Raw genomic sequence first — 15,364 nt, forward strand, 5'->3', positions numbered from 1 at the left:
GCCGGATGGGCTGGCATCGGCTCGCTTCCCTACCCTACCGCCGAGGCCACAGCTTTGGCTGCACAAAGCAGGACGGGAAGGGTGCGTGATGGTTTGTTCAGTGGCGGATCCTGGAAGAAGGTGGCCTCGGGCTAACAGGGGAGGCCCAGTCTGTTACCCAGAATGCCTGGGTGTGGGGAGGGACCCGGTGGTTTCCACGGCGATGGCCCCATCAACCAACACTAGACAGGATGCTTTGAAAACTTAGAGGATATTTATTTTTCAGGAAGGTCCACCACAGCTGACGGGCACTATTGTCCACCGCTCCAGGGGATTTCTCTTTCACTTTGCGAGAAATGCCCTCTCTTCTTGGAAGTGCCCGTGGGAAGGCTGGGATGTGAAGAGAAACCATACACAACACTCCAGAGCCTTAAAAAAATAAAGCAACAAACAACCTCCTCCACACAAATACACACATACAAAATAAATAGATGTATAAAAGAGAGGCTACGCTCCTCCCATCCTGGCCGAGGGGCTACTTTGGGAGAGTGGGGCTGGGTGGCTCTGTCCCCTTTCCCCCAGCCAGGATTATCCAGAGGCGAAATGGTATGGAAATGCCAGACAGCCGAGAACAAGCCGAGAACAAGCCCTGGCTTCCGGGAGAGGACCGGGCAGGCCGTCTCCCCGGAGCTCAGTGGGGGTAAGGTAACAAAGGAACAAATAAATAAATAAATAAATAGAACCCACCGTGCTCCCCGAGGCCTAAGGGCTTAGACTGAGGCTCGAGGCCCCCGGGGCCTGTTTCCCTGAAAGGAGCAGATCCAGGGACAGGCAGAAAGAATCACAGGGAAAACACAAGTCCAAAGCCACACCCCACCTGGCCTCCAGAGCCTGCATCCTTCATACCCTGGGAAAGGCCTGGCCCAGAAGTGAGCCTCAAACCAGCTCTGGAAGGAGGGGTGGACGGCGCCTACTCTCCGGCCCAGCAGGTGCCCAGAGGGTGGAGGGCCCTCCCCTCTCTCCCTGGCATTCTCTGAGGCCAGCAGAACCCCTTCCCCACCCCCGCCCTTGCCCTCTGACCTCTACCCTGGCCATCTCTATAGGAGCGAACTGTCGAGCCTCCAGGTTGGGCTCTTCCCTGGAAGGGAGAAGGGCTGGGGCCTGGCCCTCTCCTGCTCCTATTCTTATTGGCCTTCCTGACTTGCCGCATCCTGAGTCAGCTGGGAGAAGTCCTGGTGTGACTAAATAATCCGGAACAGTCCATCCTGGTGTCCTCCTCTGCTCCCTTTGGCCACAGATGTCCCCACCGTCTCCGGTCGGGGCTGCCGTCGAAGCTCCCTTCGGAACATCGGGGGGAAGGCGTCAGACAGAAGCGAGAACAGAAAAGGGGGCAGGAGCCGCTAGAACGGACAGTTTGGGCAAGAGGCCAAACCAGACACACGAAGAAGTTCCAGGGACTCAGGAACGCCCAGGTCCCTCCTGGAGAAGCGCAGGCACCCTGGGGCCCGGGAGAGCCTGGGGCAGGGGCGGGCTGGCTGCTCAGCTGGGCGGCAGCACGTGCTCCAGGAGGTAGCTGAGGGAGTCCCAGTGCTTCCAGAGGAGGAAGAGGACGAGGACCAGGAGGGCGGTGCTGGTGATGCGCAGGCGCGTCTTCATGAGGGGCGTGATGAAGTTGGCGATGGTGGACACGAACACCAGGAGCACGGCCATGAGCGCCAGGATCACGTTGATGAGCTTGCCCAGCAGAGCCCGCGCGTTGGCGTTCTCCACGCCCTCCAGCTGTACCACCTGCTGCTGTTGCTGCTGCAGCTCCAGCTTGGTGACCCGGGTCAGGCAGGACTCCACGGCCTCCTGCAGGGGGCGCACGCGGGGGCTCAGGGAAGGCGGCCCTCGCCGCCCGCGGGCTGCACCCTGCTGCCCCTCCGAGAAGGTGAGCGCGCCCGGCGGGGGGAGAGGCTGATCAGCTGCAGCAGGCGGCAGGCCTTTGATTACAACTATTTGGGGACGATGGCAGGAAACAGGAGTGGGGTGTGTGCGTGTGTGTGTGCGGGTGCGTGTGCGTGGAGACACAACTGGCCCAATCCCCGGGAGCTGCCTCTCCAGGCAGTCTGGAGCCTGGAAATCCCAACTACTCATTGGCGAGGCTGCTATCAATGAGCTGGGGGCACGGGAGGCCCTGGCCCATCGGCTCGCACAAATCCGGCCTCGGGCCTCCCTCGGCCCTGTCTCCGCCCCGCCCCGCCCCGCGCTGCCCTCCGCGTGCCCATCTGCCCCGCCACTGGAACAGCCTGTGCCCATCATCCCTCGCTTGGTGGGGCCCTCCCCCTCCGGCAGCTCCCAGCTCTCTCTGCACGTCCAGGGCCCCCCCCCCCCCCCCGCCTCAGCCCCGAGGGTCAGGCTCGGGTCGCACCTGGATGTCCCGGGCCCTCTCGTAGGACTGGTAGGCCACCTTCTCCTCCATGCTAGCCAGCTCCTGTTTCAGGTTGGTCATCTCATTCTGGTGAAGCTCCGTCAGGTCATTGAGCTGCTCCTCCAGCCTCTCGTACCTGGCCGCGAGGGACAAGGGGTAAGAGCAGTCCTGGCCCCCTCACCTCCCTTCTCTCCCCACGATCCATTTCATTCCGCCACCCACCCAGCATGTTCAGCCCTGTTCCAATTTTAACAGCAAGGACAATGGAAGTTACTACAGACACAGCCCTGCTTCCATGCAGATACCGGGCCAGGACTTCACGCACATTATCTCGTAGGCTCCCTGCCACCCTCAACCCCACAAGACAAGTACCAATGTCATCCCATTTTACAGATAAGACTGAGACACAGAGAGGTGAAGGAACCTGCCGAAGATCACAGCGTTCATGAATGGAGGAGTCAGGGACTAATGGACTTCAACCGGAGCCCGTGAGCCCTGGACTAAGATGCTGTCCTGGGCACCAGGGACACGGTGGGACAGACACACGATCCCTGCTCTGTAGGCACGCAATCTCCAAACACACACAGCGTGGGCTAGTTTTCAGGCAGGGTTTCCCCTCGATTTCCCAAACCTTCTTCGTGTGTGTGTGTGTATGTGTGTGTATATATATATATAGAAAATAAAAGTGCTAATTAAGGAAAAGATGGCCAAGAATCCCAGGGAGCGAGTGCCAAGTGCCACGCAAGAGGCACCGAGCACAATGGCGGAGTGGGCAGAGGGGAAGGAGGGACCAGAGACTCCAGCGTCAGCCAAAGGTTTAAACTGAGCATGCCAGATGTTTACATATTTGACTTTACAGGTTTGGACTCATTTAACTTTCATGAACCCTCAGAGTAAGGATTCATGTTATTCCCGCTGCACAGACAAGGAGACCAGGTGTGGAGAGCATAAGTATTTTGCTCAAGGTAAATAGTAGAGTAGAGCTGGGCGGGGGGTGGGGGGGTGCAGGGGGACAGGGAGGACGCCTGGGTGGCTCAGTCGGTTAAGCGTCTGCCTTTGGCTCAGGTCATGATCCCAGGGTCCTGGGATCGAGCCCTGCGTCAGGCTCCCTGCTCAGTGGGGAGCCTGCTTCTCCCTCTCCCTCTGCCTGCCACTCCCCCTGCTTGTGCTCTCTCTCTCTCAATGAATAAAATCTTTAAAAAAAAAAAAAAAGAGAAGAATAGATCTGGGGTTTAAACGCAGATAACCTGGCTCCAGAGTCAGTGCTCTTAATCTTTCCAGATGAGAGGCCACATAGCTGGTCCCTGCCTCAGTTTCCCCTCCTGTACACGGACCCCATAACCATCAAGGAGGGGACGTTCAGTGCTCCTGAGACCGGCAGCGCCTTCTCCCCACACACAGGTCCCATAACCCTATCTTCCAGAAGCTCTGACCAGATTGGAGGAAGCCTTCCCAGGGCGTTCCCAGGGCCTCTTCTGGCTCCTTCCAGTAGCCTGGGACCTTTCTACGTGCACCTCCGTCTGCCTCCGCCAACTGGAGTCTGCAGACTGGTGCCCATCACCGAAGGCCAGGGCCCCGCGGGCGGGGGCGGCGCCTACCTGTAGCGCTCCTCCTGCAGACACTGGGTCATGTAGGTATAGTCCCTCTGCAGCTGAGCCTTCAGGTCCTCCATCGAGTCCTCCAGGTGGGACTGTCCGTCCTTGATGTCCCGCAGCTCCTCCAGCAGAGCGTCCAGGTTGCCGGGGGCCCCATACAGCGCGTTCAACTTGGGGCTCCCCAGCGCCCCTGCTGGCCCGGCCCCGGAGTTGCTGCCTGCCCCGGCCGAACTGGCACTGGCGCTCGAACACTCGTCGTCGCTGCCGTACTTGGGGCTGGACACCAGGGTGGCACTGCCACTCAGCGCCCGGGCCGCCTCCTCGGGGGGCCCATCCTCCAGAGGGTCCTTCAGGTGGGCGATGTTGTCGGCGCTGCCAAACTTGTTGCGGATGAGGCTGGCAAACTCGCGGGGCTTGGACACCACGGCGGTGTGGGTGGCCTGCGAGAGGCCCGAGAGGCTGCCCTTGACGCCCTCCACCACGCCACCCCCGAAGCCACTGATGCCTGCGCGCACGTTGGCGCCCACGTCCTTTAGCCCCTGCTGCATGTCCCGCAGCACGTCCTTGGGCTGCCGCGAGGGCCCGTTCTGCTCAATCTCCTTCAGGCGCCGGCGATAGTGCTCCAGCTTCTTGTGCAGCTGGGCGATGGTCTGTGCCGACTTCTGGTTCTTCTTCTCGAACACCTGCTTGATGCGCGAAGCCTGCTGCTTGTCCGCGTTGTTGGCCAGCTTCAGGTACTCGGCCACGTTGTCGTCCCGCGCCTCCTGCTCGATCTTGATCTGCTCGGTGATCTTCAGGATCTTCTGGTGCAGGTGGTCAATGGCAGCCTTGGTCCGCTGGGGGTCCGGGGCCCCGTCTGGCACGTCCATGCTGATGGGGCCATCGGTGTCACCGTGGCCGGGGCCGCCGAGGAGGCTCAGGGCCGCCGGGTCTCCCTTGTCGACCTGGGGAGAAGGCAAGCAGGGCGAGCATGGGTAAATCACGAAACCATGGCAGGGGACACAGCGGGAATCTCTCGTGTGTCCCTGGACACCCCCGGACTTGGTTGCTCTACCTGGAGGACAGATGCAGGATGAACAGGAAGCTTCAGGGCAAGAGTCCAAAATAACAACATAGTATTCCTTTTACAGCTACCATTTTTTTAAAAAAAGATTTTATTTCTAGGTAATCTCTGCACCCAACGTGGGGCTTGAACCCACAGCTCTCATATCAAGAGTGGCATGCATGCTCCACGGATCAAGCCGACCAGGTGCCCCTATAGCGGCCATATTTGAAGGGCTCTCGCGTCTGTGATCTACCTAATCCTCACAACATCCCCAAAGTGCAGTCTAGGCAGGTCTACCCCTCCTTTGGCCCAGAGAGTTCAAGCAAGTTGCTCAGGGACACACAGTTATGAAAAGATGGAACCTCTGGCCCAGAACTCTTGTTGCTCCATCACACGGACCAAGCCGGTCTGAGGCTTCAATGGAGAATCATGGGACTGACTTGTCAGGGATGAGACAAGTTGTCCCTCTGGACCCAAACTCCCCAAAAGGCTCCTGCCTGGAGCAGGCCTCTCCCCGAGAGCTATACTCTGGCCCCACGCAGGCGCAGGAAGCCTCCCCGCCCTCCCCACCCCGGCTTCCCTGATGCAGTTCAGCAGGTCACCGGCCTCTGCTGACACCCCTCCCAGCCCCTCCATCACCTTCCAGCTGTCTGGAGTCGTCAGCAACCTCTTCCGCTTCATGATGGTGGGAGCACCTGGCCCTGCCCAGTCTCCCAGATGCGGGAGAAGAGCACAGCCCCACCCGCCCTGTGGGCCAGGGCCTGGAGACTCAGGTCCCAGAAGCAACCCCCGGGGCCAAGGGCAGCAGGGGCTGGTCTGGGGGCCTGAGGGCAGCAGGGCCCAGCTCAGAGCGGGTGAATGTGCAGGAAGGAGAAGACAGCCCCCTTCCACACCAGCAGGCAGGCTTCCCAAGTGCATTAGGATGGCATAGAGGAGGAGAGAGGCTGAGAAAAGATGGGGGCGGTAGGGAGAAAGGAAAGAGAGGTCACAGGAGATAGGAAAGATGGGAAGCCCAGGGTCAGATGAACACGGGCGGGCCTGGAGTCCTGCTCTCCCAGGGCCGGCTCCCCCTCGGCTGCTGGAGGATCTCTCTGTCCGCAGCTGGGTCCCCAGTGTCTTATCACCATGCAAGAACGGAAGTGGCAGGAAATGGCTCAACCCCATGTATTTTTACACACAGCAACCCCCAGGATGGTCGGGTCGGATCATTCGCTCTTCGTGTGTGTGGGGCAGGATGAGGTATGTGTGGGGGAAGGGGTTAAATACGAAGAGAGTGGCCCGGTCACACACACCGGAACCGGAAGCAGCCTGTGCCAATTACAGGCAGAAGTCACTGCACTCGGCTTCTGCTGAGGTGCAAAGTTATTGGAAAACACTACTGAAAACAAAAGCCCTGCCAAAAATCAGGGGTGGGTGGCTCCTCTGTGGGCTTCCTCTGGGGCCTTTTCAGGTCACAGCATCACTGGGGATGCTGGGGACCACGCCGATCCCTTTTCCAATTTCTCCTCTTACATTTGCTTTGGGTCTCCCTTGGTGTCTCCTGGCCCTCCCTCCAGGTGCTCAGACCTCCAGAACCCTGGCTTCTCGGATTTTCTGACCTTGTATACCAGAGGAGGCAATTCCACAGTCTCCTTTAAATGATCTGTCCCAAGGTCTAACTGTCACGCCAGTCCGACTTAAAACCCCATCCTTCAGTTAAACCCCTTCCGCCTGTGCTATTCCTTCAGTGAAGACAAACAGCCTGCCTCTCCATTGTCCTGACCCTCAGTATCCCCACCTGAGAAATGGGATAATCCTGCCTATTCTCAGGTCTTTGTGAGGATTACACAAGATGATGTCTAGCAAGCACTAGCCCAGTGCGGCACATACAGAAGGCACTCATAAATGCTGTCTGAATCTAGGCAGCATAATTTGGGGTGGGGCAGGGTGGGGGAATGAAGTTTAATTAAGAGATTATACAAATCAATTCACTCAATATCGATACTACAGCATAAATATTGCAATACAAAAAATTAAATTCTCTAGGAATACATGACTTTTTTTTTTTCTTAAGAGGGGAGAGCACATGTAAGCCAGTGGAGGGGGCGGGAGGGAGGGGCAGAGAGAGAATCTGAAGCAGGCTCCATGCTCAGCACAGAGCCCAACACAGAGCTTGATCCCACGACCCTGCGATCATGACCCGAGCCAAAATCAAGAGTCACACACTCAACCGACTGAGCCACCCAGGCGCCCCTAGGAAGACATGACTTTTAGGATTAAAAGTCCTCTGCTAAGGCCACTGTGCTTCCAAAGAGGCTCAATTCTCTTTCCCCCTCTTTGTGGGAGAAAAAAACATCCAAAAAGTGAATTTTGGGTCTGGCTGAAGCCCAGCTTGATGCTGAGCGCTAGGCGGTTTGCTGTCTCTATGAGGAGCAGGGCATCTGTTGCAGGGACTGGGAGGGGTGCAGGAGGAGCTAACGAGACAGGGATGCCGTGAAGAGTAGAAGGGCTTTAGGACTCCGAGGGTGTATAAAATAGCGACTCTCCCCCTACCTTGGCCTTACTCCGGCAGCTTGGTGTGTCTCCTCCCGTGATTTAGAGTCTGTCTAGCTTACAAATGGAAAAGCAGAAGGGAAGCTGGCTGTGAAATCCCCATGAATGAGAGGAGAACAGACATTCCTGGGGAAATGAGCTGGGGCCTGATGATGGGCTGGAGTGGGCTGGGGCTGGGGTCCCGGCCCCCTTGCCTGCCCCTCTCCCCTGCCCTCGGGCCCAGACTCGAGCCTGGGGGTCCCACAGCAGGACACAAGCTCCTTCCTGCCCCTCCACCGGCATCTACCACACCTGGATCCCGCTGGGCGCCTCCAGTCACAGAACACCTCCCCTCTGCCCTCCTCCCCCTTGGAGGAAGATGCATGTTGGAGTTGGAGGAAGGTGGAGAGTTCACCATGCTCCCCCACCCCAGCACACACTCCCCCCGCCCCCATGGCAGCAGGGCCCTTTCAGGACTGAACCAAGACAGAGTGGTTAAGGAACAGAAAGCCAAGGAGGTGGCAGACGGCAGGCAGGCAGAGGTACAAAGAGGGAGAATACTTTAACAAAGGAAGGCAAATTCAGGCATAAGATGACAAAACGATGACGGACGGAAAAAGCAGAAGAGGAGAAAGAGATCTGAAAAAAAAAAAAGCGCAAACACAAAAAACAAAAAGCACAAAGAAAAGCGATGAGACTGCAGGATTACTGACAATAGCCAAGGAGGGAAGCAGCCCCAGTGTCCACCGAATGACGAATGGATAAAGACGAGGCGGTACGTGGGTTCAGTGGACTCTCCCTCAGCCATAAGGAAGAGTGAAACCTTGCCGTTCGCAAGGACATGGACGGAGCTAGAGAGTATAATGCTAAGCGAAATAAGTCAGTCAGAGGAAGACAAATACTGTATGATTTCACTCACATGTGGAATCTAAAAAAACAAAATAAATAAACAAAACCAGAAACAGACGCCTAAACACAGAGAACACACTGGTGCTCACCAGAGGGGCGGTGGGGGAGGGGTGGGTGAAACAGGTGAGGGGGACAAGAATTTAGATTTAGAACCCTGGCTCTGTCCCTCACACGCCGTGTGCCCTTGGAAGTGTCATTAACTCTTCTGGGCCTGCATTTTCTCATCTGGAAAGGGGAGGCGATTCTACCTCCCTCAAAGGGCTGTAGGGAGGATGAAATCAGACACTGAGTACAATCTCAGGGCATCCAGCAGGTGCTCAAAAACAAAAATAAATCGGTACTTCATACTCACTCGCGTGGCTGCAATGTTTAAGGGGAAAATAACAAGTGTTGGCGAGGATGCGGAGAAACTAGAGCCCTCGCACCTGCTGGTGGGAATGGAAAGAGGTGCAGCCGCTGCGGGAAGCAGTTTGGGGGGTCCCTCAGTAAGTTAAACATTGGTCTGCCATATGATCCCCCAATTCCACTCCTGGGTCTACACCCAGGGGAATTAAAAATGAGTGTTCGGGGCGCCTGGGTGGTGCAGTCAGTTAAGAGTCCAACTCTTGGTTTCAGCTCGGGTTGTGATCTCAGGGTCATGAGATCGAGCCCAGCGTCAGGCTCCAAGCTCAGTGGGGAGTCTGCTTGAGACACTCTCTCCCTCTGCCTCCGTCCCTACCCCCTGCTCACTCTCTCTCTCTAAAATAAATAAATCTTGGGACGACTGGGTGGCTCAGTTGGTTAAGCATCTGCCTTCAGCTCAGGTCATGATCCCGGGGTCCTGGGTTAAGCCCACATCAGACTCCCTGCTCAGCGGGGAGTCTGCTTCTCCCTCTGTCCTCTGTCCCTCCCCGCTGCTCATTATCTCTGTCTCAAAAAAATAAATAAAATCTTGGGGCGCCTGGGTGGCTCAGTCATTGGGCGTCTGCCTTTGGCTCAGGTCATGATCCCAGGGTGCTGGGATCCAGTCCCACATCAGGCTCCCTGCTCCGCAGGAAGCCTGCTCTCCCTCTCCCACTCCCCCTGCTTGTGTCCCCTCTCTCGCTGTGTCTCTCTCTGTCAAACAAATAAATAAAATCTGTAAAATAGATACATAAAATCTTAAAAAATAATAAATCTTAAAAAATTAAAATTAAAATAGTTTAAAAAATAAAAATGGGTGTTTGAACAAGTGCTTATACAAAGATGCTCACAGCAGCACTTCTCACAATAGCCAAAGGGTGGACACAACTCAGATGTCCATTAGCCAGTGAATGGCCAACAAAACTGGTACATCCACACAGTGGAATACTATTTGGCCATAAAAGCAATGAAGTAGCACTGATACATACTACAATTTGGATGACTTTGAGAACATCCCACTAAGCAAGAGAAGCCAGACACAAAGGTCACATACTGAAGGATTCCATTTATGTGAAATGTCCAGAATGGTTAAATCCATAGAGACAGAGGCAGGTTAGTGGTGGCCCCAGGGGATGGGAGCAGGGGAGGAATGGGGAGTGGCTGCTTCACGGGTCTGGGTTTCCTTTGGGGTGATGACCATCTTCTGGAACTAGACAGAGGTGGTGATTACAAAACCGGGATGTGGAAGGTAAGGGGTCCTCCAACCTGCTGGCTCTGGCCACAGCTCCAATTAATGTCCTATCACAGGGTGGGCCTATGGGAGGGTACCTGGGTCCTTCATCTTACTGTCTCATTTTCAACAGGGCAGAAGCTCTTTCTAACTCACTCCCAACCCCCTGTCCTAGGGCTGGGTCCAGATCGCTCAAGCCCTGGTCACTGGGGGGTGAAAAACCCCTGAGTCCCCCAGCTGGGGTATGGCAGTGAGAGGGCTACAAGGGCATCACCTCTCCTCTCTCCAAACTGTCACAGAGCCTCACGCGGCCCAGGCCACCCAGCCCTCCATCCATGCCCCGCGGCCAGCACCACACCTGGAGTTGTGGCCCAGCACCATGGCCTCCCCACCCCTCTCTCCTGAGGCACCTGACCCCAAGATGAATCCGTGTGCACAGGCCAGGCAAGTTCTTACAAAGGGAGAATGGTGGAGGGAGGGTCATGCTTCCTTCCACGATGCCATTCCATCCCCAGGAGGCCACGTCATGCCCCCCGCTCACAACAGTACCTACCGGCCAGGGCTGAAGTCATAGACCTTGTTCTAAACAGTGACTGAGATCCACGAAGTCCTGGTGAATGTTCTGGAAGAGCCAGAGATGGGACGTTGTCTGAAGTGTCCAGGGTGCAACTTTCTCTCTCCCTCTCCCTGCTTCCTGCACCTGGAAGCACCCCCTCCACTTGGCCTCGCGGAGCCGTGGACTCTCCCTGCCCCCTTCTGGCAACTCTGAATGAAGCCGGATTAGGCACGCTGCCAGATCATAGGAGCTCCCGGGCCCGGGCTCCTGTGGGCCTCCTGGGGCTCCCAGCTCCTCCCAGGCCTGAGCTCACGTCCTCTGTTAACCTGGGCCCAGACATGGGGCAGCGGCTCGCCCTCCTACACACCAACCAGCCCGGCCGCCCGGATCCCTGAGGCCAGGAGCACACAGTACACGCTCCAGGGCCGGAAAGCGTCCCGGCTTTCGTGAAGCTCTGTGCAGGGAGGGCAAGGGACCAGCTATTGTGAGATGGGGACCATGGTTCTCTTTCTCCAGCAATGGACTAAATACATGACGCATTCTTCAAGGTGAGCCATACAGACAAGCACCACTTGCAAGGAGGGCGTGCTCCACACCTGCGCTCCCCGGTTCCCACGAGATCGCAGAGGGCTCCCAGCCTGACTACCAGCCCCAGGGGACAAGAGCCCCTTCCCAGATTTACAAAGTACTACTGTTAGGGACCCGAGGGCAGGCTGACCCAGAAGATGAGGACTTCCTGTCCTAGCTCTCTGCTCGGGGATCAGAAAGCCAACACTAAGGTCACTCCTAGGTGAAAAAAAAAAAAAAAAAAAAGAAGAGTAGGGAGGGGAGGAGAAGAGCCCTAGAGCTTCTATGCTTCCCTTTAGGAGAGTAGGCAGCCCCTGCCATCCTGGGACAGGTGGCCTTCAGGCTCCCTCCCAGGGTGGGAACAAGAGGGTCTGTGGGTCTGGCCAAGCAGGCTGAGATCTATGCAGGATGCTGCTCCTGAGCAGGCCTGGGCTTCCAGGGGCTAAGAGACCAGAAGGCAAGTGTGACGGGGGCCGTGGGGCCCACGTGACTCAGCAGAGATGCTTCCACCTGCTGACTTCTGGCCCCAGGACGCTGATCTGAGCACCCCTCTTGGGAGGGAGAACACTCAGATTCACTCTTTCTACCAGTCCCCAGGGGAAAAGGGAGGCAAGACCAGGACCTGTACAGAAAAAGAACGCTGATGGCCAGCTAACATCCTTCTGCCTAAAAAGGCAGTTTGACCTGCTGGGGAAGCAGAGAGGACGGGGACCTGACATCTTCCACACCAACCTGATATTCCAGCCAGAGCTGGAAACATGATCCCAACCCCTGGTCCTGGAGTCAGGGGCTGCCCCCATCCTCCCAAATCGGCAGGCATAGCCCGTGGGGCCGCGGGCTCTTTCTCTGCCTGGCAGGGGTGGGAGGGCAATTTGCAGTTCCCCAGTGCCAGCTCTGGACACACCACCCCAGCTGAGCCAGGCACCCCCGCATGGGAAAGGTGCAGGGGAAGGGGGATGGGGACGATCCCCACCCACCCGGCGGTCCCACTGGTGCCTGGGAGCCTAAGCGGCTTTTCTCCAGAGGGCAGGGAGGCAAATGCTGAGGCACTTAATGGGGTATATGTGGGGGGCCGTATGTACACCTAGGTCTGTTCCCCGGGGTATGGTGGGGTGAAGAACTTCTGCAGCGAGGCCCCAGCCACCACAAGGGGGATTCACGGGGTAGGAGCCCGAGGGCCCTGGCTCTTCCTGTGGTGCCCCTTCCCTCCTGCCATGGGATGGCCTCAGCGGCTTTACAGGGAACTGCATGCTGCAACAAGGGATTTGAGGGTACGGAGCGCAGACGAGGAAATGCACTCACTCATCCTTTCAGACAGCACATGCGATCTCATGGCAGCTGGGCACTGGGGTGGAGGCTTCCCTCAGCCTCTGCCTGCAGCCGGCAGGTGCCCCCTCCCACCTGGCCCTCAGGGCCACCCTCTTCTCTCTCTCCTCTAGCTTCCTGTCCTTTCTGACAGGCCCACCCACTGGTTCTGGTCAAATCCATACCCTCCCCTCAGTTACCTCATCCCCTGCCCTGCTGACAACAATGTCCTTCTCCACACAAATGCCCTGCACACTCCCCTGCCTCCTCACACTGGTTCCTGGGTTGGCCCGGAGCTGCCCTCCTGCCCTGGGGCCTCCTCCATTTGCCATCCTGCAAATTCTCCAAAAGCTCCAGGCACCAAGCACTTTGCTCCTTCTGGACCCCCCACTGTCCACCTGGGGTCAGTGCTCATGGGACCTTCACGCCCCTCCCTCCCTGGCAATGTTTCTCTGTAGGCAGAAGTGATCGCAACCAGGCACATACCTCCCACTTAATTTCACATCAGCTCCTCGGGCTCCAAGAGGAGTGACACATGGCCACTGGTTTCTAGAGGCATCTGTGCTAGGGTTCAGCCATGCTCCCACACAAGACCTCCTGACCCGACCCCAGGGGCCCTCCCGACACTCCTCAGCCTAAGCCTGGAGGCCTGGTGTTCACCCCCTCCTCCCTTCTCCTATCCACAAAGAGTTCTCTCTAAGGGAGAGAGGGGGCCACACCTTGAGAGACCAGAGGGTGAGCACAAGGCGCCTGGCTTTCTCCCAACCCTGCCCAGTGAACTTCCCTCCTCCCACCCCCCAGGGGCCTCACCTGTGTGAGTACCGCTTCCCGAAGCCGTGCTGGGGACGGGGTGCCAGGACCTCTGAGGCTCCAGCTTTCCCCGGGCTGGGTCAGGCCCCCGGGGTCACAGTCCCTGGGCAGCACAGGGCTTGCCAAGGGAAGCCGGGGTCTGCGAGCAGGTGTTCCCAAGCTCCCAGGCTCTGCAGCCGCCATCTCCAGCCTGAGGCCCAGCCTGGGGATTAGGGGCGGATTGCTCTGGGAGATTTCCCCTCCCCTGGGCTCACAGGCTGCTCCTTCCCAACTGGGAGGAGACAGGCAGGATCACTGAGCGGGTAGACCCAGCTCTGATGAGGTGCCCCCCCTGCTCTGCCCATCCCCAAGTCCAGCTGTTGCCACAGTGAGGTCAGTGTGCATGAGAACCCCCAGGTGTGACAGGCAGCAACTCCAGCCCCGGTGGGGGCGGGGCAGCACATGCGGACACATGTACCTGCACCACTCACCCACCTAGATGGGTACTCTGCTCATCCCCTCCCATCGTGCATGCCTCCCACCATCAGAAGCCCTTCTCACAGAGGCACGGTCCCATGGACTCCCCCTTTTCACCATCTAATGGAAGTAGGGTTCCTAGTCAGGCTTCCAGGATGGAGGTCTCGAAAGCCAGAAAGGCTGGAGCCTGGAGGGGACTTCTTGTCAGATCCCAACACAGCGAGCTCAGCCTGGAGCCCCTTACCTCTCTCCCTGCTGCTCTGCTCACTGGCTTATGGCACCATCACTCCCAAGGTACCCTCCCTATCCAAGAAGTCCCTGGGGGAGTCAGAACTCAGCCAGCCTCATCTGCGGGACTCCTCTGCTCTCAGATTTTCTTCCACAAATCCACTCTTCTCGGACACCACTGCAACTACTTCTCTGGCTTCTGCTCCCCATTCCCTGCTCTCCTCCCCACCCCATCCCCACCCCTCCACCCCCAGCATGGCCCAGGCAAAAACACCCAAGATCAAACACAGATGGCAAACTCACAGCAGGCCCTACCTCCTTGGACTTCATCTTGACACTCCCAGCAGGAAATCCTGAGAGTGGCCAGCAGAGGGGGCCAGAGGGCCACAGTTGAGGAGAGCACGCTGTGAGCAGGCGGACCGGACGGCCTGCAGGGTTCAGGGCCCAGCTGGGCCTCTCAGGGAGGCTTCGGAAGCAGACTCGCCAAAGGCACGGATCCTGCACCTACTTGAGCCAGGCAAGGGACTCACGGCTTAAATACGGAGGGTCCACACGTGGTAGGTGGTTCCAAGAAGGTGCAAAGAGATAAGGAAGGCCCAGGGCTATCTCTGGGGCCCAATGCCAGGGCAACCAGCCAAAAACACCAAAAGCAGGAGTCCCCACTCCCTGGGCTCGTGAAACTTACAAACATTAATGGTGGCCGATGACTTGGAGTTTGTGACGACAGGAACCTAGCAAAAGCCCATCACTTAGGTCCCAATTTCTGAGGCCAGCTTCAGCCAGGAGCGGTCAGGAAACACTTCCATCAGCTCCTGACATCTGCAAACGATCTTCCTCCTGTGGTACTCGATTTCTACTTTATGCGTTGGCATTGTGCACCACTCCTCTTGCATAATGGTTATGTGTAAATACGCCTTAGGTCTTACTTCCCCGAGGAAGGCACGAATCACATCTTAAATATATCCGCGCCCCTCACGGAGCCCGGCATAGGACTGACCCTCCCTCCATATGCAGAATGACCGAATGACCGGACTCATCAAGCAGCAACAAACATAGTGCATCTACTACAGCTCTGTCCTGCGTGGCCACACACACAGCTGGGTCTTCTCAAGCGAAGACATCTCTCTCCTTCCAAGATGAATGACAGTCCTATAACGTAATATCTAAGGCAAAGCGTAGCGGGACCAAAATTTTTTAAAGCATATTTTTGCACTCATTCTTAATGCAGTCTAGATAATAACATTTGGCTACTTCAAAATTATCGTCACAAGACTTTACCTTTTCCTAAATCCATTACTAAGTAGCTCTTACTGACTTTTTCCCAGTATTTCTCACTGCAAAAGTGTTTTTTTTTTTTAAGATTTTATTTTTTTTTTTTTTT

At 56.9% G+C, this 15,364-nt stretch overlaps 1 protein-coding gene across 1 annotated transcript in view; it reads right to left on the bottom strand.

Annotated features, from left to right (window-relative positions):
* Positions 1-234: 234 nt before the first annotated feature.
* Positions 235-15,364, bottom strand: part of TMCC2 (transmembrane and coiled-coil domain family 2) — a 39,627-nt gene continuing 24,497 nt past the window's right edge. The window contains 3 exon segments of the mRNA XM_045876956.3: positions 235-1,830; positions 2,390-2,525; positions 3,988-4,928. Coding sequence (XP_045732912.2) covers positions 1,519-1,830; positions 2,390-2,525; positions 3,988-4,928 — 1,389 coding nt within the window. The 3' untranslated portion in view covers positions 235-1,518.

Source organism: Mirounga angustirostris, unplaced genomic scaffold (assembly GCF_029215605.1).
Source record: "Mirounga angustirostris isolate CCGP_5_RB_7025 unplaced genomic scaffold, mMirAng1.0.hap1 SCAF_6, whole genome shotgun sequence".
Lineage (NCBI taxonomy): Eukaryota > Metazoa > Chordata > Mammalia > Carnivora > Phocidae > Mirounga > Mirounga angustirostris.